Raw genomic sequence first — 25,724 nt, 5'->3', positions numbered from 1 at the left:
AAAGGCTATAGGGGATTGTTCACAACAAAAAATATCATTCTGTCCTCCTTTACTCATCTTTTTTCTATGAAATTTCTGAGGCTAACATTCTGCCTAATATCACATTTTGTGTTCCAAGGGAGAAAGATAGAAACTGCACTTAAATTAAATGCACTTACAATGGAAGTCTATGAGGCAACCAGTTGCCGCATAGACTTTCATTGTAGGTATGTAACTATAATCAGCCATTTCTGGATACCTTTGTTTGTCGCTAGTCTATTATGTGATTAACTTTGGAATTTAAGATGTCAGAAAAGGTGCTGCATTGCCAGAAGATGTCTGACACATTTTGATTTTGTAAGAGTAAAATACAATTTTGCCCACCCTCACAGCTTCTTGGCTGTCAATGATAATCAATACCATGAATTGATGAATAAATGTTAAATATCCAGAATTTCAAAGATGCCCATTACAAATTGACAGCAGAAAACCCCACATCTTCTTGGCTAACATAAAGGGAATAGTTCCACCACAAAACCCATGCAAGCTTCTATGTCAAGCAAGATTTTCAATGCAAGATTTTTAAGTAAATAAACACTTAAATTTCTGTCTGTTCCTTAAACAAAGCTATCATACAGTATGGCTTCAGAAGACTTGAAATATAGCACACTACTTTTATGATGCTTTTATGGTGCTGTTTTATTCTTGTTGGAGGTTGACACCCCCATTAATTTTCATTGTATAGCAAAGAGCATTATGAACGTTCTTCAAAAATTCTCCTTTTGTGTTCCACGGAAGAAAGAAAGTCATACAGGTTTAAAACGATATGAGTGTGAGTAAATGATGACAAAACGTACTTTTTGGGGTGAACTTTCCCTTTAAATCTGATCCTCATAAGGGTGACTAACTCGACTTTAATTAGAGTGCATTGCCGACCAAGTAGCCTGGCTATGTTGGTTTCAAAGACAAGATGTCAATGGTGACTGAACACAATAAACATTACATTACAGTTGGGGGAGTGTTTAACTCCCAACTATCAGTTTTCTGTCCCTTAAACTTAAATAAAGGTTCTTTCCATGTCAGTAAACTATATTAATGAGCCCAGACACTGTTATCTCTCAGTCATATTCATAGACTCAAGAGCAAAGTGATTTGTGGCACAATTCCTGCTTTGTTAAGTATGTACTGTACATAAGGGTGCGTCTGTCCACTTCAAGGTAAATGTGGCAAGTCAAGCAATACAGCCACTCCCCCATAATTTAATTCACCTGCTTTCACTCTCTTCCACTCATGCTGCACCTCTAAGCCGTGCCCTGTTACATTCATCTCTCCACTGGATGATAAAGCGTGGCAGATGTTTGTCTGAGTCTTGTTTGAGTCTCGTGTTGCTCCATTATCTCCGCATAAGCTAAATGCTAAATTATATTTGCCATTTTATTTATGCTGACATCGGACATCAATCAAGCCCTCGGCACGTGCCTTCCCTCCCTTTTTCACACCTTTCTTTAGCGCATGGGTTACAGCGAGGTGATGACATAAAAAATTCATTATTCTTTGTGGTGTAACGGCACAAGAGAGATATGACTCCAGAGGATGGGGTGGGGGCACTGGGGGAGGCAGAGGATGTAATGATGAAGAATACGAAACGTAATATGGACCAAGTAGCTGCCCCATTCAATTTGTCCCGCCATAGAGCTACAATGGTTTACCGTGACGGTGGAAAAGCGAGAAAAGCAGAGGGTAGCAGAGATGGATGGGAGCAATGGATTAAAAAAAAGCAAACATATTGATGGTAAATCGAAAAGGAAACATGGTAGACATTAACGATAAATTAAATATAAGACAATGTAGACAACAGAAATAATAAAATGGAAGAAACAACATGAAAGAGAGAGTTTAGAAAAGTGAAGATGTGAAGTAGAGAACATGGAAAGCTGAGGGGAATCCCCCATATAGAGAGAAAATTCATGATCTCTGACCTGACAGAATGCGTCAGGAAACACACACATGCATATTTACTAAGCTATCTAAATAAGGACATACCATAGACTTCTAGTGTTTTTATGTAAATCTAATAATAAAGCTGCAGGCAGCAATGCAGATTCCTCCTCAAAACAGCAAATTATGTAAATATTTACATGGTAGAGACATGTACTTCACACATGTACACAACTTTTCATTAATTTGTTATTAAACATTGCAAGAGTCTTCATATGAACTGGTGATTGAATCAAAGTATCGGTTTTATGACTAGCGGATTTGTACAGCATTATTTTAGCGTTAGCGATAAAGAGTAGTAAACTGTAATTCTGTCATCTTTTGACATATCAAGGTGAAATTTTGCACAGTACTTCAGAGTGATGTCATCTTGAAGCCTGTTAGGTTGGATAAAACTTTAGTCAAAATGGCATTAGATTTTTTGGACATATGGATATTGAGACAATGTGGACATTTACATAAATGCACACCTTTCAGCCATTTTGTATTGTATTCATTTTTGCTAAATATAAAAATTGAAAGACATGTATCCTACATATACATACTGAGTTTCAAGCCAATTGGAGCTATGGTTCAGGAGGAGTAGATTTTTGTAGTTTTGGACAAATTTGTATTGTACAAGAAAATCCATCATGGCGGATTTTATGGGTTCTAGAGGCTTTTTTGTTCCTCATGAGAAATGAGGCATATATACCAGGTTTCAGAAATTTTGGACTTATGGGGTGGAAATGGCATCACTTTGAAAATGGACACATTTGGGCGTGGCCTGTAGCACCACCTATAGGCTCACGTGGGCCATTTTTGGTGTGGTAGTTACTCGTGGCCTGTAGAATCAATGTTCCAATTTTACCAAGGAGATCTTGAGTTATTGGGCAATTTAGAGCTACAGGAATAATAATAATAAGAAGAATACTAACAAAAACAATAGGTTTCCTCCTACCGGAGGAATCCTTATGACTACTAGAGGTCGACCGATACTGAATACTGAAACTAAGGTTGTGGATTAATCAGCTGATAGTTTTTAAAACTGATTTAATAGAATGGTAAAATTTTTAACTTTTAACCAAGATGGAGACTTGGCTTTGCTCTATATTTAGGTGTGAACCAAAATTAAGATTGTTATAGCCTATATACTATTTCACCAGATGAAGTTTAATGAGGAATAAGGTTTATTATTATTCACAAGGTATGAAGTTGGAGACACAACGTATATATACTGATGGGGGACCTTTCTATATAGTCAAAATGTTTTTGCATGCCCTCGCTTCAATTTAAAACACTTGATTATCTAATTAAAATAACTAAATATCTACTGAAGTGAGGATACAAATATTAATAAAAATGTAGATACAGCAAAGGGTATCAGTGATTTTGTTGCACCTAAATTGCTGCTTGTATTGTAAAACCAAGCCATTTTAACTGAAGAATTCCACAGAGGAACACAAGTGAAATAATAAAAAAACAAAAACTGTCGGCATAGATTTTTGCCGAAAACCGATAGTTCCAAAAAGCAACTATCGGCACCGATTAATCAGTAAAACCGATTTATCGGCCTGCCTCTAATGACTACAGACTAACCCTAACCCAAACCCTAACCTTACCACTAAAAGGGGAAAAAAGCATATATGTAATATTTTTTTTATTTAACTTTATTTAGGATTGTAAACCAATACACAATTACTGGTGAACTGCATTCTCAAGGGGCGTTCAAAGTGACAACAATTTGAAACTGGAAGTCATTCATTTTCAGTGAAAGCTCTGATGCGACATGTTTGACAGTGATGCAATAGAGTTCAACTTTATGCAAATTTTCATTTGAAAACCAACCTCAGAAATGTAATCGCTGTCAGTCTGAACGGCCTTTAAAAGTGGCCTTTAAGGAGCAAATTACTGTTCTAATCTCATGAATTCTGTTTGAAGAAGGTAACATCTTTATAAGCATTTTCATATACTGTAGGTGTACATTAGTAACAAAGAGTTTCCTGGGTTGGGGTTGAGGTGGGGCATTGTTGTGCTACATGTGACAGCTTGTAGAACAGCTGTGGAGAGTGAGGAGTTGTTCCGTTTCCTCTGACAGGGCTTGATGAGCGGTTTTAAAAGAATCATGCACTAACAGGCTGCTCTGTCTGTCTCTGTGTTTGACGCACTCATTAGCGTGTTTCTGACAGTGTATTCCCTTGCCCTTTGATCTCTGACACTTTAAACCAGAGATCACCATAGAGATGTATGGATGACACAGCACGGAAAGAGCGCTAACACGCATCCCTACAGTAAGACCAGACACAATCACCCTTCCTATGATTCAGCAGCCTAGACATGAACAGATGATCATACACAGCTTATAAAGAAATCTACCACAAAGTAATGATTGACACATACATCAAGGTCCTAGAATGAGGCATGAACATGTGCAGGTCACATTTCACCCTAAAATGCATGGTTTATTTTTAAGGCCATTAAGATTTATTTTATTAGTTTCAAGACAATAAAGCAATTTCTCCTAAATTCTCATGATCATAATGCATCCAGACATTTTCTTTTGAGTTATTTTGTAATTTCCATTATTGTCAGTGGTGATTTTCATAAGATTCTCATTACTGTAATACAGTATCCTTTTACATGAAGTACCGGCTCTGGACGCATTACTTATAAGAAAATTACAGTAATAAAAATTTGGAAAGACAATTACATATTTATGCATTGCGGTAATTTTCCTCCCAAGTTCTCATTACCATAATGCATCCAGATATTTATATTTGAATTATTTTGTAATTTCCATTATTTTCAGTGGTGATTTTTATTAGATTTTCATTACTACAATTCAGTATCTTTTTACATAAAGTTCCGCCTCTTGACACATTATGTCTGGACGCATTGCAGTACTAAGAAATTGGGAGTAAAATTACACATTCACACATTACAGTAATTTTCCTCGCAAATGCTCACTAACGTACTGCATTCAGACCTTTAGTGAGTTATTTTGTAATTTCCAGTATTTCAATAAATGGTGAGTTTCATTAGATTCTCAAAAGTGTAATACATTTACTGCATTACAGTAAAGTAACTGTAAAAAAAAAATGATTTAAAAAAATTAGCATAAATGCAGTAAAACAAACACTTCCATGATCTACAAATACTTTACATTTTACATTTAAATAATCTACCAATATTATTTGCATTATCACAACAAGAATAAGAATTTTATGCACTATGGTAATGAAAATCAGGAAAATTTTAATGGTCTTAAAAATGGGGTTTTTACATCAAATATAATTTCTTTTCTCTATCTTTTAATTTTGGGCCGAAATGTGACGGTTCTTGACAGGTAAGATTCACCCTGAGGAGGAAGAGATTTGCTTGTCTGTACTGCAAGTTATGTTACCATATATGCATATTTAGACTGGATAGATGACATGAATACATTAATGGTGGCAGTTGTAGGTGCTGACAGATTCAAAATGAAAGTGTTGTACTCACATGTGAAGCGGAGGTACTGGTGAAGGTTCGTAAATGTACCGGCCTTGTGTGTGTCTATCATCGATGGGTACCGGAGGATGAAAAGCAGGAAAGAACTGAGGTGGAGCTATAAAAAATAAAAAGTATTAAAAAAGTATTAAAAAGAGTGCCAGAGATTCTGTCTATCATTTCTTTCTAATTATTCACTAATTATCTGAGTAGATTGTGAAAAGTACCATGGTACTACCATCGCTTTTTTTCTGACATGTGCCATGGTTGTTGTAATATGGTATGTTTAGAGGGACCTTGGAATATTACACAAATACCATGGTACATTAATGTATAATAATATGAAAGTTCTATAGTATTACCATCTGATACCATTACAGTACCATGGTACTGCCATAGTACTTTTTTGTAGGACAGCACACATAGACTTGGAATGTTTGTTCCAATCAAACAAGAGGGCATATCAGTAAAATCAAACAGTCGAAAACCATAAACATCCACAAACTAAAAACAGTCATAACACAAATCTGCAACTGTGTGTGAGTGTGATCACACACACTCGCATCACACACACAGCTGCATCAAGGCTAATCAGCAATGACAACCTTTTGTGAGAAGATATTCTGTGTAATATGACCCACATGTGCTTATGTTTATATATGCAGCATGGATTGTGTGCGCCGTTCCATTTCAATGAGCTTCACGGGCACAAAAAGTGATTCGTCACAACCATCAGGGAGAAAGTGGGAGGACTTTATAAAATACAGATAAAACACTGGGATGAAAGCAGATCACAAAGCCTAAATTTAGACCTCAGAGAGGAGCCATAGTCGCATAATCACTGTAAAACATCAGCACAAGATATATTTCAATGCAGAAACTTATGCTTAAGCTTAAATCACTTCCAGTTAAAATATGTTGTTCGATTCTGTTAAAAACTGGGTCCAGTAATCAATTAGCTAAGGACGTGAGGCTAATATCAGATATACTGTATAATATACCCATTAGTGTGTCAATCATAACAGAGGGTATTTATGTATAGAAGTCTTAAAATAACAAAAACAACAACAACAACAACAACAACAAAAACAGCATTTTAAATATAAGGGTCAAAGAGTGTGTAAAATTGTAATGAAAAACTGCATCACAATGACTAACATTTTATGGACTTTTTAGGGAAAAATACAATAGCTGGGTTTCCATCCAACTATTTTTATGCACATTTTGAAATTGCGCATAAGAAATCCTGAATGGAAACGCTTGATTGCGCTAGGACGAGGTGGATTTTCTAGAGTTTTGCATAAGTTAAAATGTGCATTCAGGTGACAGAAACAGTTTATTCATATAACGATGACGTGTTTTGACCATTCGTGCATGTGTTATGAGTGTGCGATAGCTCGATATGACTGGACCACTGAAAGGTCCGACCTTGGCACACAATTCTTTGAAAATAGCTCTTGACTTTCAGAAGTGTTTAAATCACAGCTGCTCGATAAAGTGGGTCGTCACAATCTGCCAGAACAGTTTTGAGAGCGGGCAAGTGCCTCTGGTAAGAAACCGCTTTAAGATTTTTCATTGAAACCTGTTTGGGTGTAAACAGTAGCGTCTCTATTTTCATTTGATAAGCCATTTTAAAAAATTCATTTTTCGCACGTCAGCACGCCGATAAATATGATGTCCACATACTCTGATTTTGGGACATTATTCCCTCACAAGTTGAAACAACACGTTAGTTATTTTGAATACCTTTCAACATTAACACATCTGTGCAGTCCTTTTTCTTCATTTAATTTTATTATATTTAATTTTGTTATCTCTATACAATACGGTTCCATTTATTAACATTAGTAAATGCATTCCTATGCAGTATATTTACTGTGCATTTTCACATACAGAATCAATGGGTCAAATCAAAATGTTGCTTTCAGAGGCTTTATATGGAGTTAGGATGAAAATAAGGTTCATTCTGAAGTGTTCTGAGACCAGTGCAAACAGACAGCACACTGGAGGTTACATCATTCTCTAAATAGGGAGCAAGGGTGCATCATATAGCTTTCTATGCAGCCAAGTGCATTCACTCCTAAAATCCAACCAAAAGTTCAGTTTCAGGCTGCAGATGATATTTGGGCAACTCAACATGTTTGGCAGACATAGGACATTGATAATCAGTACATAGATTTAGAGTTTATAATGCTAAATGTTATTTTAACATGCTTGGCAGTGAGTTGTTGATGCTGGTCATTAGTTTGAATAGGAATTAATTATTCAGCTTTACAAAAATAATGTCTGTAATGTCTCAAAAACATGAATAACCAACACTCCTGGAAACATAATAAACGATTTGATGAAAAAAATCGGACTTTCTTTAGTTTGGAAATAAAAAATAAATACATTTAAATGTAATTTCTTATGTGGACATAATTTGTTAGGAAAACTATTTGCTCTAAAAAAATATATATTTTATTTTTATTTTTTGCTTGTTTATTAGGTGCTACTACTTACAAATCAAAAAGGGAAATGGAAAATGCACACAGCAGTCAAGCTCGGGTCTCAGGAGGTTAACCATGGTACATGTCCAAAAAACAAGGTACTGACTTGGTATCATGTCTAAAAAAATTGTAATACCATGGTATTTGTTGTTAATTTTCTTTTACAGAAAAAGAGGGCATATGGAGAGAAAAAGAACAATGGAGAAAGGCAGAGATGAAGTGTGTTCTGGCACTGTAAAAGGGTGGGGTGCTGAAGCGGATGTGTTCTTAGCTTGTAAACATTTGGCATCTGTGTGCCAAGGTGTTTAAGGGCTGCACCCAGGGACCTATGCCCAACATCTGGGCTCAATCCCGGTTAGTACATGCTGCCAAGCACGGCACTAACACCAGGCAGCCATGCTGCTTCCAGCTCGCACTTGTACAGGTCTGCTTTACCTCATTCCTCACCTCCCATTAGGGACCGTTAGCGTTTTCATACACCATGTGACACCACTCAGAAACTTAATTGGTGAAACTGCAAGTCCCGCAGCTCTCATTCCAATGCTAGTCCTTGAGAAAATCACACTTGATAAGATCGAAAAGTCCATAGAGCAAGAAAGAACTTGACACTGGACCCAAGTGTTTTTGAGGATTGTACTTGTTGCCCTTGAACTGAAACAACATTGCAGAAGGAAAAAACTCATACAGGGCTGCATTAGAAAGCTGTCATGTATTAATGAGCAGTTGCATCCTAGAAAACACATCTTTGGTATAAATCCTTCTATCAGAGTATAAAGCATTTTTTTATTTACAGTTCAACCCTTTATAGTGAATTGGACATTCAATGGGTAATTTAACCACACTTAATAATGTATGAATGTAATTGTATTAACAATACATCAAACTGGGGCCTGGGTAACTACCACCCCTGGAGTCACGAGTTCGAATCCAGGGTGTGCTGAGTGACTCCAGCCAGGTCTCCTAAGCAACCAATTGGCCGGTTGCTAGGGAGGGTAGAGTCACATGGGGTAACCTCCTCGTGGTCACGATTAGGTGGTTGTTGCTCTCAATGGGGCGTGTGGTAAGTTGTGCGTGGATCACGGAGAATAGCATGAGCCTCCACATGCGGAGTCTCTGCGGTTTCATGCACTATGAGCCACGTGATAAGACGCGCGGATTGACTGTCTCAGAAGCGGAGGCAACTGAGACTTGTCCTCCACCACCCAGATTGAGGTGAGTAACCGCGCCACCACGAGGACCTATTAAGTAGTGGGAATTGGGCATTCCAAATTGGGAGAGAAGGGGATAAAAAAAAAAGAAAAGAAAAAACAATACATCAAACCAAATGGTATATACTGAATTCTAAAGAAAGATACACAGGCATACTTTTCATGCAAACATTTCACATGAGTTTGTTAAGTTTTAAACAATAATACAATAGATATACCGTACAAAATGAAGACAAAAAGGACACATTCAATTTGTCAAACATTAGAGGAACATGTCTATCGTTCATGTGATGAACTACACCTGTAATTACTCTGCTAGGACACCTGTGTAAACCTGAGGAGAACTGACTTCATATATCCACTAAAAATCACCACGTTTTACCAGCTGATTAAATGTAAATACAAAATGTCAAAATGGCTAAGACAAGTGAAGTTAGTTCTGAGAAAAGGCATCATTTGTTTACAGATGACACTTGATATTTTGTTTTGTAATGCAATGCCATATCTACATTTTTATATGTGGCTTAAGTGTCCAAAAACTTTAGGTGCCACTGTACCAGTTAGTTATTAAAAATGTCAAAAATTTAAAAATTTAAGAATGAGTGAAAGATAAACAGAGAGACTGAAGGAGTGTTAGAAATGTCAGGGAAATTGAGACAGTATTAAGGGCCATTCAGGCTAAACGTTTTACTGAGCAAAAGCTAGATGCAGCGCAACGACTGGAATAAAACACTTTCAAAGCTCTTTTATCTCAACAAAGCGTCTTAAAAACAAACAACAACAAAAACAGCAAGATGACATGGTGCACCAGTCAGAAACGTTGAACTAGCGCATGCTTACACAGAAAAAAATACAGCGCAGATGTACAAATTATTTTTGTATTTTTTTCTCGATGGGAACAGCCTCTGTTCTGAGATTACTCTGGTAATCTAATAACTTTGTAAACATTCTTTCATAATAACCATCCTGGTCTCATGACAAATCATACTAATTATTATGAGATAGTGAAATTGTAAGAAATCTTAGGACTTCATACAAAAACCTACGGCTTTTATTTCCATAGAGAAAAATAAACGAATAAACGAACAATGTTATCAGGATTGTTCCTAAGTTTAAACCTAACCATACAGTCTAACCCCTACCCAAATCCTAAACCTAACTATGATTTTAATGGAAAAATCACTGTTGTGTACCAATGAAGAAAGAGAAACATTGGTGCTTTGAAACAGTGTTCTGGCGATTTTTTTCTGAGTTTAACCCCCAACCCAAACCCCAAACCTAAACCTAACCATAAAGTCTAAACCCAAACTCAAACCCTTAGTCCAACCATGATTTTACAAGGACAATAACTTTTTTTGTATCAGAAGAAAGAAAACATTGGGGTTTGGAATCAGATGCAACAAGCATATTACAGGTTATCGTATTTACTATCAGTCATTTGTATTGCATGAATAAATGTGGAATGGGTATCCAGAATTGTTCACAGACATTTCCTTTCATAAAATAAAATGTTGCATAGGAGGCTAGCTCAAATTCGATGCCTGTATTGTATCGATTTAAATCTCTATTTATTGACTGGTCAGTCTGTATAAGAGTAAAAGTTTTTGTATGAGCCACGTCATATAATATCTTACAATTTCACAATGTCATACAAATGATTAGTTGTCATGAGACGCTCTTTCTCTCTCTCTCACTACCTTTCATCCGCTGTACAGCTTCACTCTTTTTTATATCAATTTATAATTTCAAATATTTGCTCTTGCACTGCACTCAGAGTAAACTTCCACCTCTGTTTCTCTCATCTCCATCACTCAACACTCGTTTTTACCTCCCTTTTCCTATTCCTTCACTCACAGTGTTCTGTTCATCCCTCACATCAACATTCGTCTCTCCCTCCCTCCTCAAAATTTCACCGTCACTAAATTCAGCTTCCTCCACTTCATCACGCCATCATTCCCTCATTCCAGGGCAGCTCTGCACTCTGTCAGTCCTCTCTCGTTCTCCTCCTCTCCCTTGTTCCTTCTCTTAGTACACTCCTCTCTACTTCTTTCCCATCATCAACCTCCTCTTCCTGTCCTTTATCAATCCCTTCATCTTTCACTTCTTATCTTGTTCCTTCTATCAGGTGAGTCTTTGCAGTTCATCTTACTCTAACTATCGCATATCGATACACTTAATAATTTCACTTGCTCACAACCCATTCCCCTCCTTTCTCACTTTCTCACTCTCAGCATAACAGACAGATGTTTCTTCGACTCTCACTCTGTTGTTTACATTGAAAAGGTCTAAATAGAGCCTGCTGTCTTCGTCTTCCTGTCCTAGGCCCACTCACTCCATTTCAAAAGAAAACAACCAGGGCCAGGAGAGAACCAAACATACAGTGTACTGAGAAAAAAAATGGAATATATATATCTGCAGAAATCCATAACCTCCTCCTACTAAATAATGGAGTAAATTATGTGACTCTGGATTTCATTTGGTGGCTGTTCACAAATTTGGTTCTAATTAGAACAGAGGCCCACGTTTGCCATGTCAGGACCAATGGTGTAAAGTACTTGTAATTATTCTTCATTACTGTGCTTAAGTATTATTTGGGAGGATTTGTACTTTACTCGAGTGCAATTTGAATTAAATACTTGTACTTTTACTTAATTCAATTTCCAAATAAAGAATGGTACTCTATGTGTGATACAGTAGAGTGTATCACTATATCTACTACTCAATAGAGCGATATATGGTACACACTTGCTAGGTGAACTGGTGTTTCGAATTATAGTTGTTAATATATTGTGCACTTTAGCACGGTTGTACTGACCAATTAGCATCGAGGACCATACTGTAACTACTGTATTCGTTAATAAATAAATGTTTACTGCCACTACGTCGAATGGCTTGATTCCAGAGCCAAAGCAAAACAGAACAATCAGTATTTGGCAGAATGAAGTGACTTCTAATCTCTTGTACACCATTGGATTGCTTCCCAGGAAATACTTCATCAAAGCTCATAGGGAAACTGCTCCTAGACAGAGACCAAAACTCTAAAGAATCTCTCTAAAATCCAAACTAAGTATAGGTAGCACCCTTTCCTGGAGTTTTTTTTAAAAGCATACTGTGCTTTTTGGTCTATTACCGACATCGCTGCTTTTCAACAATCACTTTTTGTCATGCATAATACAGCGGGCGATTTTTTGCTGTCATTATTTCACGGCTCAGTCATTAAGACACGATTATAAAGGGTTTTAATGAAAGAGCTGATTAAAGGCAAACTTTGACCAGACTCATTAGTTTCTGATGGAACACAAACACTCAGAAAAGAGAGTGTGAATATGATCACAATTACAGCTTATTATTTTAGGAGGATGATACAGCCTAAAGCTTTTACTAAAATCACTCCCTTAATCATTTTATGAAGACTCACTTTTTCTTTTCTTTTCTTTTCTTTTCCCTCCTTCTCTATTAAAGTTTTATTAAACATGCTCTTTGGGGGATTGGTCTAATGTTATGTTATCTCCTCGATTGAGAGGTAATTGTGTTGTGACCAACAGATCGGATTGTGAGAACAATAAACTGTTCTCTTCTACTGCCACTTAAAAAGTCATAAGCAAAGCGGAGAAGTGAAAACTTTCACCAATCATCAGTGCAACATCTCACTCACGCTCATACTCAAGTCACTGCCTCGCTGAAAGAGTACAAAGACACCGTGACAAAAGGTGCACAGAAGAGAGTGATAAGGAAAAGGAGAGAGAGGGGGAGACTGGAGACTGGGAGACTTTGTGAATCAGTAATGTGGAACATATAATGGCTCTGTGGTGCTTTTCACTGTTGTGTGTGTGTGTGTGTGTGTGTGTGCACACGCCTTGTGCTTTGCCAGATTTCATTACACCACTTCACTCACTCATGATCTCACTGCTCAAACACGCTCGCCTGCACAAACCTGATGAGTGAAGGGCCAATGAGCATTAAACTCTGTGTGTGAGTGTGTTTATACTTACTTATAGTAAAGTACTTATAGCTTATAGTTTGAGGACAAAATTTTCCCCAATTGTGGGCTAAATCTGACACCAAACCACCCTTTAGAGACATCCGTTGACACACTCAGTTGGAAACCAATTCATTTATAAAATCTATAATCTTTTCCCTATCAATTCTATAATTTAACAGCTTTTCATTTAGGGTTAGGGTTAGTCAACAGTAATTTTGACAGCGAATTAAATGTGTGCATTTGCCTCTACTGAAATGTTCCCACAAGGATAGTTAACCTAAAATCACCTACATTGTGGGTAGCAGCCAACGGTCCCCATGAGGAAAATGGCTTCTCAAACATACAGTACTAAATAATGTCTTAAAAATGCAATCTTTAGATCTTATTTTAATTTAATTTTAAGAAAATCTTAAAATTAGGGTTACGGGATAGAAAATATTATTAGCTGAGTACAACAGACAATAGAAGTCAATGGAAAGCCCTGCCATGAGAGAAAAACAGGCATGTCCTGTATGTGTGTGAGTCTGCTAGCCGATAATGCGCAAACAAGTACTTATATCAATCTGTGTGTGTATGTGTTTGTTTGAATGCAAGCCAGTAACAACAAAGTATCACAGGCAACCAAATGCACACACACTCCCACACACACCTGTGCATGCTTGTAAGCGGTTGATAAGCCCATGAGAAGCATACCTTAAGGACATTGAATATTGCGAGCAGCATGCGCTTTGTACAGCATTATGTGCTCAGGCTGCAGGTTCCAGCTGCGTCTGCATGTAAACACACATGAGGGCTGTTGAGCGCTGCTCTGCAGGGGTTACTGTTGACTTTTGTGCATTCTGTTTAATTATAGTTCCAGATTAGTGTGACTGTAATGGGCTAATTACAGCTGTATAAATTTTGCGAAAGCTCAAAATGTACCCAGAATTGAGGTGGTGGAGTGCAGGCATGGAGAGGGAGGGAGAGGACGGATGCATGGATAGAAAAATATATTTGGTTGTTAAAATGTGTGTTGTGAGTTGGACTGTGGATTTCTGGCTCTAACTGCGGATCATCACGCTGTTAAACACAAAGCAAATTCCACTTGCATGGATTGCAAACTAATTCAGTGCTATAAAATAATATGTGAGAAAGAAAGAAAGAAAGATTTCTACATTTTTAAATTTAAAATGCACTTTTATTATAACAATACCATCTAAAACAGTGCTGACATAAAAAATAAAACAAAAATGCACAGAAACCTTCTCAAGTCAAACTGTTAACATTCACTGCACATAAAACTACATTTATTCCCCAAATTTCCATAAATGCAGATAAACACCCCACTAACTTATAGTATCAGGGCTGCTCAACCCATTAGGCGAAATAGGTGACCATCTAGGGTGGCATCCCTTCTGGGGCGCCGATCTACCAAGCCAATTTTAGCATCTGTCTAATCTGTGTCAAACAAAATGCGCCCTGTGTTTCCAATAACGTGTTGTGGCGCCCTCCACGGAACATATAGACCATGTACTAAATGCTAAATACTATTCTTACTGTTTCTGTTATATCTGTGTTTGGCAAAAACAGTGGGAAAAGTATGGATAGTATGCCATTGTGAACACGGCCATAGACTCACAAGCGCGGGGCTCGTGAATCGGAGCGATGCGTGAAATAATCACTCTTTTGAGTCGTTTCTACTCGATGAATTTGTCTAACGTGCAGGCTGAATAATTTAAAGCGCTTTGTCGCACAGTAAAACAGTAACGGGATGCTTTAAAAGACAGAGAACAAAAACAACACTGAATGAAGTGGATATTTACTTACAATTCTCTGAAACAAAACCTGCAGCTGCATTCAATCACTTGCCAGTGATAAAGAAGGTCATGTGCGAGTGCATGTGCAGCCTGTGAACAACTGTCTACTGCAGGTAAATAAAAGTGTATCAAAATACTAAAGTTACATGAAAGCACTTAAAAGTACCAAAAATTACTAAGCCAATACCATGCTTATTGGACATGTTCCTTGGAGTAGCCTACCATATAAATACCATGATATATTGTAAAAATACCAAGGTTTTACCATATTGTAACATCACTGTACCATAATACTGCCACAGCAGGCTTCTGAGCAAGGTAAATCTGTTCAACTTCATCTTGTGCTGTGTAATGTGAAAAGGTGACAATAAGTTTTTAGTCCATTGTTCCATTAATGCTATACAATATACTGTATTTAGGCTACTAAATAAAATGTTCAAATGATGCTCCTAGGGCTGGTTGCATAAACATAGCCATTAACTTAAGACTTTGTCTAACAATTAGTCTGACTAGCTAAAGACACCAGAGAAAGCCTGTTGCATAAAAACAAGCTCACCATTGTCTGTAGTAAGTTGGGTGTTAGCAGTGCCAGACAAAAAAAAAAAAAAACTAAATTAAGTGAACCAACAACTTTCTTCCACTTAAATGTCCCATAAATGAATAGTATTAATGAAAATTTAGAATTTCACCTATAGAAGAGTATGCCTACCACTGAGTTAACAAGGAAAAAAAGATCACCCAACCTTGTACGTTGCACAAAAAGATTAAATTTATTCATTTTCAGAGCAGAAAGGACATCCCACTCAAATACTAGGATCAAGATGTACCACATGTCAGTTTGTAGCTATAATTCCACTGAAGTGGAAATCACGATGACGTTTTTCTTGAATCTAGTTCAAAACCATTTTGGCCACTAAACCAAAAAGGATTCATCAGAACACAAGATACTGGTCTAATTACTGCTCTATAAAATTAAATCACAGAGCAGATTCCTTCTATTGATTTCTGAGCATCCCACAGTGGGATAAATTAAGGAGGGACAGTATGGCAATAATCCCTGGTGCCTCTTTTTAGCAAGAGATTGCAAGCATGAGGAGAGAGAAGCAGACTAGAGTGTGTAGCACAGTAATCAGTGTAATCATGGTCAGGTCACAGAGGTAGATAAGGGTCAGCAACTCAGGGCAAATTAAGACCTTCACCTAACTGGCTCCATTTGTCTCACTCTAACTCTCAAACTCTCAATTTCTCACTGTTTTACCCTCCATTGCTCTCTTCCTGCCTGAAATCCGTAGGCCACTTCACTTTCTGACTTGTGCTCTAAATATAAGATGAATCAAATTAGATTCAGCTTTAATGGCTGATGCTCTCTAATTTAGTGCTCAAAGAGAAGATACATGGGCAGAACCTCCTGCCTTTTCATTTTTCACATTTGGCATTTGTTTACACGTCCACATTTTGTACTTTCCTCCCTCCCTTGACACTGACAACATTCCTCTCGACACCCTGATAGTTATGGCCAAAAAAACAAAACAAGCAGGAGTTGTAATCCATTTATTCTGTCCTACCAAACAAATACTTCTGAAATAATCCTTGACACATTCTCATCCTGAGTGATACAGGTCTCATCAAGAGACCAGGCCTTTGGAGAGAAAGCGTAAGAAAGAAAGAGAGGCAAAGAGAGTGAAACAAGAACAGTAGTAGTTCTTGTATTCTCTCAAGAAAACTGCTGAAATTTTGAGTAAGTTTAGGTTTTAGGGTTTGATTTTGTGTAAATTAAATGCTGCATCAGTGCTGTGGTCAACATGACACTGAACTGGCATCTTAAAAATCCATAAAAACTCATGTTTTTTATATCAATACAGTGCTGCCTAACAAACACTGCAACTTGGAACTTAGACAGTCAGGGAGAGGGAACATCCAGTGCCGCCACACTAGCCGCTGTCTCTCTCTTCCTCTAAGGGTGTTTTCACACTAGCAACTCGGGTTCAGTCCAAGCAAACGAACCAAGTGTGTAAGCACCCTAAGTCTCTCACTCTCCACCTCTTTATCAAGCAGGTGGTGCCCAGGGGTGGCTGGCCCGGACTGCCAGACAAAAGCATGTGTGTGTAAACTTTAAAGCTGATTAACTCAGCCCCACTGCCTTAATGAGAGTGCAGAGTAGCGGGCACCTCAGAGACCTCCACGCTGAACCTTTCCTGCGCCTCAGACCCCAGCCAGTCATCCTACTTCACACACATCAAAGAGCTTCCACCACAGAGAAGTAGAGGAGAGGTGAAGAGAGGGAGGGATGGGAAGGGAGGGGGGAGGTGGACAGAGGGATCCCTTATCTCCTCCTGAGAGGATGCTGCTCTGCAGAGTGAGATTGTCTGGAGCTGCCACCTGTCCCAGGCATCTTTGAAGGCAATGCTAAGCCTGTGATGGGCCTGACCTCCTTCAGCTACTCTTCTTTTATGTTTCTCTTCATTTTCTGCTTAGTTACAACCCACACCCCCTCCACCACCTAACATTGCTCTCCTTCACCCCTCTCTCCACCTTGGTCTTTCTAGTGAATATTACCAGAGGCAGGCATGCATTAAGGAAGAAAAGCATTATTTGTACAAGACTATTTTGGGAAACTAAGTTGCAAAACTGTCATTCAGAAATCGTCCCGGTACTGATGTCACAAACATGAGCACATTATCTTATGATGTTTACATTATCAATCTCTATTTAGCATACAGAACTTACCTTGCCCTGATGAATGACACCTAAGCTCTGATATGTTAAGTGCGGCAGTAAGTGGAGGTTTGCCAATCAAACCAGGAATCATTACATATAGCAGCCTTAAAGGTACAACAGCAAAAACAACCTGTTTAATTCTTCAGGTCACAGAGAGGGTAGAAAATGAACATGTAAGTAAAATGAGCACAAATAATAATAATAATAATAATAATACACATTATTATTATTATTATTATTATTATTATTATTAGCGCTCATTTTATTTACATAGACAACTTTAAGGGCAATATTCTAAAAATGTTGTTTTGTTTTGTTGAATAATAATGATAATTCAACAAAACAAACAAAAATTTTAGAATTTTTCCACCTTACCGTATTTTCCGGGTATAGAGTCGCACTTGACTATAAGTCGCACCAGTTCAAAATCGCATTGTTGAGAGAAAAAAACACAGATAAGTTGCATCTCTGTAATAGTCACATTGACAGAGGTTGCATTTGGCAGGCACTAGGACCCGGGAGCAGCTGCCCGACTTCCCTTGAGCCACTGGATATGAGGATGAGTGAGATGAAACATTATTTTGTTGGCATGTGAGGAGTTACATTTGACAGCAATCTAGAATTTGTTAGAACAATAATGTCATGATGGACAAAATGTTTAAACTGGTTGCATAAAGTACTTTAAGGCAAATTATTCTGAATTGGCAATTTTAAAACGCTTCTACTGTCTCTACAACTGATGTTTTCATCTGTTTTGGTGTGCGTATGTTTGACCAGCCGACATCAGTTACACATAAATTATGTATATAAGTCGCTTCGGACTATAAGTTGCAGAAACTTTCAGATGATGGAAAAAAAAAAAACTGTATTCTCCTTTCTAACAAAACACACACAGGCCTGGAGCGAGTGTAATGCTGCCTGAATACCCACTGAGGATATTCAATAGACAAGAGCAGCATGCTAGGATGAGAGTGAAAACCAGAGGTGTGATAGATTTACTCAGTAGTAGTCCACTCAAAAGGAGAAAGAGAGAGAGAGAGAGAGAGAGAGAGACCTCATAGTTGTCAGGCCACTGTTGCTATCTCCCACATCTTTAAGCCAAATTTTTTACAGTGGATACTGAAGTTATTGACAGCAGTTGTCTCCATCATTCAAAACAGATTTTCAAATCCAAGGTTCAAAGCATCTTTCTCTCTAAGAAAACTGTAAGAAGGCTTATGCATATGATAATTCCAGCAAAACATGGAAGCATAAAAAGGAAACACTTCTCCTGAATTATTGGCATATCTGACAGATCTAGTTTTCTGCAGGAATTTCTCATACAGATAAGAAGTTTCCAAGGAAGTTCATTACTCTAGTATCAGCCAGTGCTGAAGAGTATTTTCACTCTCAACATGCTTCATTCTGAACCCTTCAGGCAAAAGAGAGAGAAAAGAGGAAAGCTAAAGATGCACAGGAATGTTATGGTACAGCCATACATGGTCATACCTCTTTTAATGAGCTCTATAAAGGAGGATCATAGTTATCTGTGGTGTACTAGACCGAGAGTGCTAATAACAGCGAACAATTCCCTTTTGTCATGAAAGGATCAGGATGAAGGAGTGGAGAAGATTTCTTAAGCTGGCTTTACACTAGCTGATTTTTCCAATAATTTTCAGGTGTTAGCTTCATTAACAATCAGTGGCCAGGCAGAGGGATACAGAGCACCCATTAGCACCTCTCAGTGGGAGGTGTTAATCACTTGACTGTCTGGACTCCCAGCTGAGTTAATGCCTTGAAACTCTGAAAATACACATCCGGCTTGCTTGAAATTATCACTGACTGTGGGTGGGGCAGGAACATGCCACCAAGGCACATCGTTTGTGCACCAATGAGTGTGGTTCATTTATAAAAAAAATTTTTGCTGCAGGACAGAAGCAATTTTTTTCTGCAGAAAAAGCATGGCATCTGGAAAGTGCTCATGGATAGTGTATTTGGGAAAAGTAGTTTATTGCTCTTTGGAGTCAGCCTGTATGTTTGTATGACATATCTCTTATGTCATATGACAGACTATTAAAAGAAGAAAGAAGTAGTCTGAGATCGCTGCCGAACTATGTACATTGTAAGGAATCATTAAAATATACAATAATGATTATGAGAAGTCAGGTTGTAATTAATATTTATACTATTGTTGCAGCGATAAGGCACAGGACATGGTAAATGTTAATCAACCTGTTTCGTTTAATTGTTTAGGGGTGCAAACTACTCCTCTTTCAGATAAAGACACCTTTTTCTGTGGCCAAATTGTCCCTTTTGTTTGGTAAAATGGCTACATGTTCCATATTAAGCTTAAACACTTTACAGAAGAAAAAAATCTGTAAATACATCAAAAAATCAACTGAAATCCATGGAAAATGTGTTTGCATACCTTTTGTCATTTGTAATGTTGTAATGTTTATAGTGTGCGTCGCGGTAACATCTACTGGTATTTATTTGGATCAAAAGTGCTTTTTATGAATATCAGTTCATATCAACGACTAAATTAATGCATATGGTTTAAATCAAATTCAGGTTGATTGGCTGTGAAAATGGGCACTGAATGGATATCATTGTTGCTTCAATTGCCTGAATATACTGTATATAAATAACCAACACCTCTAAAGGGGTGCAACTATTGTGTCAAAAAGAGCCACATTTGCTTTGACACTCTTAAGGGACAGACATTACACAGAGTAGCAATGTTCATGAGTTAAGATTTTATGCTGTAATTTTTTACACTGGGATTGGAACTAGGCAAGGTTGTGTAGGTCTGAGCAAGGCTGCTTTTCATTCAGTCATAACTACACAACTCATGTCATCTAGACTCACTACTAGGGGACAAGGGGTGAACTTCATCGCTAATCTACTTCCGTTGTTGGGAAGTGACCAAGTGTTTGACTTGGCAAACAGCCAGCATCGATTTATGTTTAAAGTCTAGATTTCGTTTGTCTAGAAAAAAAGGTCTTTTTAAACACAACCAACTCCATATCTTCATTTGGAATGGTTATGCAGAAAACGGCAATTTCTGTTCTGGTCATGTTCAAGTCATTGACATCTTACTCTTTCAGTTCAGTGGTCAGTAGAGGCTTGATTTTGGTGATGATGGCGGTGGGGTTGGGTGCAATTTATCAGTGTCAAGCCCAACCTTTTCAACATCTCAGAAAGCCCTTCTTGACAAATCCTTTGTTAGGTCTACGGTGGCTTGCTATGCTCCACCAAGGGCACTGAAGTGGGAATATCCTCTGATATGGTGCGCACCAATGCGGAGCTGACCAGACAGGATGCAAGCGGTGACAGAGGCCTGTAGGTGTCTATCTGGTAGGATATCGTCAGTCCATCCTCGTTTGTGGTTGTCTGGACTCTGGTGTGAGGCATCAATGAGGCTTTGGTAGAGGATTATAGGCTTCAGGAACTGGATAGATTCTTATCCGAGCAAGAACACAGAAGACTGAAACTGTAGCCCCACACCGCTGACTAAGCTAAAGGTGGGAAACAGCTTGGTTTTGAGTAGAGGCAAAATTTCACACTGAGAACTTGTAGACCGACACTAAGTACGCTTTGGATTTGACCCTCTTTGCAGTAATGACACTTGAGAGCTTGAATGTCAAGGACAAGGGGCTTCAAAGAGCTAAACTCTCTAGATATTTGGAAAGTGTTTATAAAAAGGCACAAATGCTTTAAGACTGTAAGGACGGCCAAAAGTGCACTGACTGAACGTGAATAAAGCTATTGTTCTGTTGAGTTTGCTGAGGAAAGGATATGGCTTAGTGGTGCTGGAACAATTACGTGTCGGTCCAAGATTTCAAAGCATTGGAACACGCTAGGACAGCTAAGATTGTGTCCCTCCCTGTATGTCTTGTTCAAAACTTTCCCATTCTGTCTTAAGATGAAAGGGAAACATTCAATTCAGCATGCTTTAATTCCCATAATGGGACATGGCTCTTACTGGTGAAGAGCACATCTGTTTAAGAAAATAAAAACACTTGGAGAAAGAGGACGAAGAGAGGAACAGGGTCTTTCGCTCCCCAAGAGAGATAAATAATGCAATGCTAGCAAGTGCCGTACTGTTGCTGAGGCCCAATGACCTGCTAATCAGTGGACAATATAAACAGATGTCGCAGCACTAGCTGCTTTTCACACATTTAGTGCTCTTCCCTTCATTAATCCGTCTTTCAATCCCACAGTCTTATTCAAACTGTGCATTAGTATGGTGCTAAGCGGGATATAGAACTCTTATCCAGTGTTTGTGTGAGAAAAGAGGATAAGGCTCAGGAATCACAGCTAATACTAATGCATTGGCTAATTCTCACAAAGAAGGCTTTTCATCCTGTACGCTCTTTATGCTAAAATTGTGCAATAGAATATGACAAAAATGTCAACCATGAGTCGTTGGGAAAAGTAGCTTGGAAAAAATAGCTGAACTACTGCCATACACTTAAAAATGTTGTGAAGTTAGTGGTGTCGCAACTTTAATTAGTTACTCCTCAGCACTGATTTGTGGAATGGAAGAGGTCCTTACAGTATTGACACTATCCGTACCTTCCCCCTTCTCGAGCACTTGTCGTTTGGCCCCCTGATTCCTAACACCCACTTAAAAGGTGCACCGCTGTGTGTTGCCGTGGTGACCAGGTGTGCCGAGGCGGAAGGTGGTGGCTCATTTAGGCGCATTAGGCCCTGACACGTGCCATAGGAAGAGTAATCACGCTTTACCTGCCTCGTCTCACACCTACCACTACTAGTGCATACACAGCACAAAGAGCCCCGACTCGCTCTTCATCACATACTTACACACACACACCATATCATGGTTACACTAGCACACACCTGGGATGCATTTACGGACTGATGGATCTCCAAAGGGAAGGGGGGGGGAACTCTGTCGCAGAGTGTGTGTGCATGGGTTCAGGGTTTTTCACACCTCAAAGCCTATGGAAGTGAGTGAATGGCGCCAGGGTGTGTTTTAAAGAGATGAGGGGTGATGTGGCTCTGGAGGGTTAGTTAAAGGGTCCTGGCCTCTCATAACCTCCCACTGGTAAGGAGTGTATGCCACGTCTCTGATCTACGACATACCTTGAAGGCTTTATTCACTCACAGAACTACAGTACATAATTTGCTTTTCTAAGTCTAGACAAAATAGGCTTCTAACTCCAAGTCTACCAACATCAAAGAGCACAAAAAGTAGCTATTTACAGACTATTATTATTACTATTGATATACTTTTCAAATTACCTAACCCTTAAGTATTAAATTTTAATACGCAACTCATCCCACATTGCTGCGGACATGGTACCTCAAATTGTGAGAATGATTGATGAGAGGTGTGTTATTACTTTTCTAAGCTGTCAGACTTATGATTTTCAACTGGTGGACGATAAAACAGGCAAAAAAATCCCATAGTATTACATTGAGAGAGCGACCCAAGTCATACCTAGGGACAAGAATATCATAGATACATGGGTGTGGCCTCTTTTGACTTGGGTCAATAAGTCAGCACTCACCAACCACTCAAAACACCCTACAAATATGGCAGCATGTTTTACACTGGCACTCTCTTCAGAAAATGTAAAAATCTATTTTAGAGCTATTAGGGATTCTTCTATTGAGAGAAAAGAGGTTTATAGAATAGCATATACAACTTTTGGAGGTGCAAAGACCATTTACTCTAGTCTAAGAGGACTTTGAGACATCTTCACGCTGTTTTTCAGTGTTCATCAAAGTTGCTACATCTCTGGGCTAATGGTAATCTTGGTACTACTACACTGCATTTTCATTTAGTAAGAATCAAATCAAATGCCTGAGGCCATGTCTGAGAGACATTTCTCAAGCAAGAATGTCTTCCTAGAGAAAGAGACATGGCGAGAGGGCCTCCCACTCCTTCCAAAACTCATTCCATCATCAACTTTCTCTGCTCTACAGTTCACTGGTGCCCTACTGATCCCCCATGCGGAGAAAATTGATCTTTCGAAGACTAAGAGGCCCCTTTGACTTATCCTGCTGCTTTTCAACCCCTCGGTTTCAGTGTCTGCCTTTTCCACCTGACCTCTGACCCCTACCTCCCTTTCGCCCCACACCCTCTACCCCAGTCTATCCCTACGGGCTTCAGCCACCCGGAACACCCCTCTTTCACTTTCGTTCTCTCTTGCCTTGATTCGCTCTTTCTCCTTCAGTCTTTTTCTCTCTCTAGCAATCTAACTCACTCTCTTCCCTCCACTTTTTCATTTCTAGTTTGCTCTGTAATTCATTCAATTTACTCTGCCCCTCCCTTCTTCTCTATGTCTTTTGCTGGACCCTTGACTCCAACCAACACTGCCTTGTAACCTCCCCCCTTTACAACACTCTCCATTTCTGCCTCTTTCTCTGTACACAGAGAGTGACATATTTGCTGAGCTGGTATTAGTCAATATGTGAGGGGTTTGATTGGTCTTATTATAGTTGACCTTAGTGTGTTAAGACAGATGGAGCAAAACAACAGCAACTACGCACTCAAGAACTCCTAAATGAACAGTGGACAAGATGAACAGTGATACAGTAAATGGCTTTGTGTGCGAGAGAATGAAGGTAAGGGCATTTCTCTAAGTGCTATGGATTAAAACCACACTTTCAAACCCAATTCAAGGCCAATTTAGCAAAACTAAACAAGCCATCACATTGAATTCTCGTCCATGGGCGACGTCCAGGCAAAGGTGGTCCAGAAAATTAAACTCTTAAAAGGCCTTGATCTTGCCTCATTTGTCTCACTCTCCCTTTATTTTGATCTTTCACTCTCTTCTATCCATTCACTCGTCCTCTCTCCTGCAAAGAGTCCCTCATGATTACCAGTAAAATGACAGGGGAGACTGGTGGGCCAGAGAAAAACAGGAGAATATGGCAAAGAACAAGGCGGAGGGAGCCTGACTGCTCTCCTCCCTGCGGTGCTTTGATCACGGCACTGATGAGTGAGACTGGAGTTGTGTGCTTACACTCGGCCCCTAATGAGGGAATTAGGGAGCAGGGAAGAACGTCCCCCATACTAACTTCCCCTCTGAAAAAAAAATTAAAAGGCAAGCGAGAGCGAATGAGAAAGAAAGGGCAACTAGTCAAGTGTCAGGCCCAATCAATCCGTTAGCAGCTTTGCCTTTCGCCTCACAGAGGGGAAAAAGTTAGCATGCTAGCCCTACACTACATGTTCGTCCTTGAGTTTTGTGCAACAAAAATATCTTAAGGGAGTCTTTAGGGATTTCGGGGGAAAATTCATAGTGACTGCCTTATATATTGTGGCCGGGTGAGCAAGCAACAGACACAGTGTGTGTGGCGTCTAGCCTCAGAGAGGCATTTATTGGAAATAATAATAAACATAAAATGTTAATAAAAGGGGAATAAAGTGTTCATGGGGAATTAGTGTGCAAAATAAAGGGGAATCTGACATCCCCGCAGTGAAGGGGGCTTTGTGAAGGAAGGGAATAGTGTCCACAGGAATGGTCCATGATGTGGGCGGGGTCCGAAGGCCACAAGTGCTCCTCTCCACGGTCCGTGGTGCGAGGGGCGGCGTCTTCTCCAGGGGCCTGTCTTCCCAAGGGCTGCGGCGAGTGTGAGGGGAAGACGGCACGGCATCCATGCCTGTTGCCGCGACGAGTGCTCCAATTCCCTCGATGTCACATCTAACTCGTGCCGGGGGGTCCGAGGGTGCAGGTCCGTTTTTAACGAATCATGGCATACATTTTGGTCTGTCTCTCATACCAGCCTATCAAATATCTTTAGAGGACTTGGAATATAGCACAAGAGTCACACAGACTGTTTTATGATACATTTATGGTACTTTTATTCACCTTTGTGTTGCTTGACACCAAGGATGAAGCCAAGTATTCAATAGTGGGGGACCAAATGACCAAAACGCTTAAGAACCAGTCATTAAAAAACCCATACTAATCGACCACTAGTCTGACTACTGGGGGGACAGGTTTGGGTGAACTATCCCTTAAAGATTTAGGAAAGGGGCCTAGCATACAATATTTTTAGAAAAAAACAAAACAGATAATTGAGAGTTTAATTCGATTAAACTATTCTGAAATGTTCAACCGGTCCAACAGATCAA

General features: G+C 39.0%; 1 protein-coding gene across 1 annotated transcript in view; it reads right to left on the bottom strand.

The window, feature by feature from the left end:
• The window catches only part of LOC127434715 (transcriptional activator GLI3-like), a 158,744-nt gene that overhangs the window by 71,786 nt on the left and 61,234 nt on the right, over positions 1–25,724 (bottom strand). The window contains exon 4 of the mRNA XM_051687628.1: positions 5,455–5,560. Within this exon, the coding sequence (XP_051543588.1) occupies positions 5,455–5,560 (106 nt within the window). The remainder of the gene's footprint in view (positions 1–5,454; positions 5,561–25,724) is intronic.

This window comes from Myxocyprinus asiaticus, chromosome 44 (genome assembly GCF_019703515.2).
Source record: "Myxocyprinus asiaticus isolate MX2 ecotype Aquarium Trade chromosome 44, UBuf_Myxa_2, whole genome shotgun sequence".
Taxonomy (NCBI): Eukaryota; Metazoa; Chordata; class Actinopteri; order Cypriniformes; family Catostomidae; genus Myxocyprinus; species Myxocyprinus asiaticus.
Note: the sequence above shows the minus strand (reverse complement) of the source record. Positions and strands in the feature narration are given on the sequence as shown.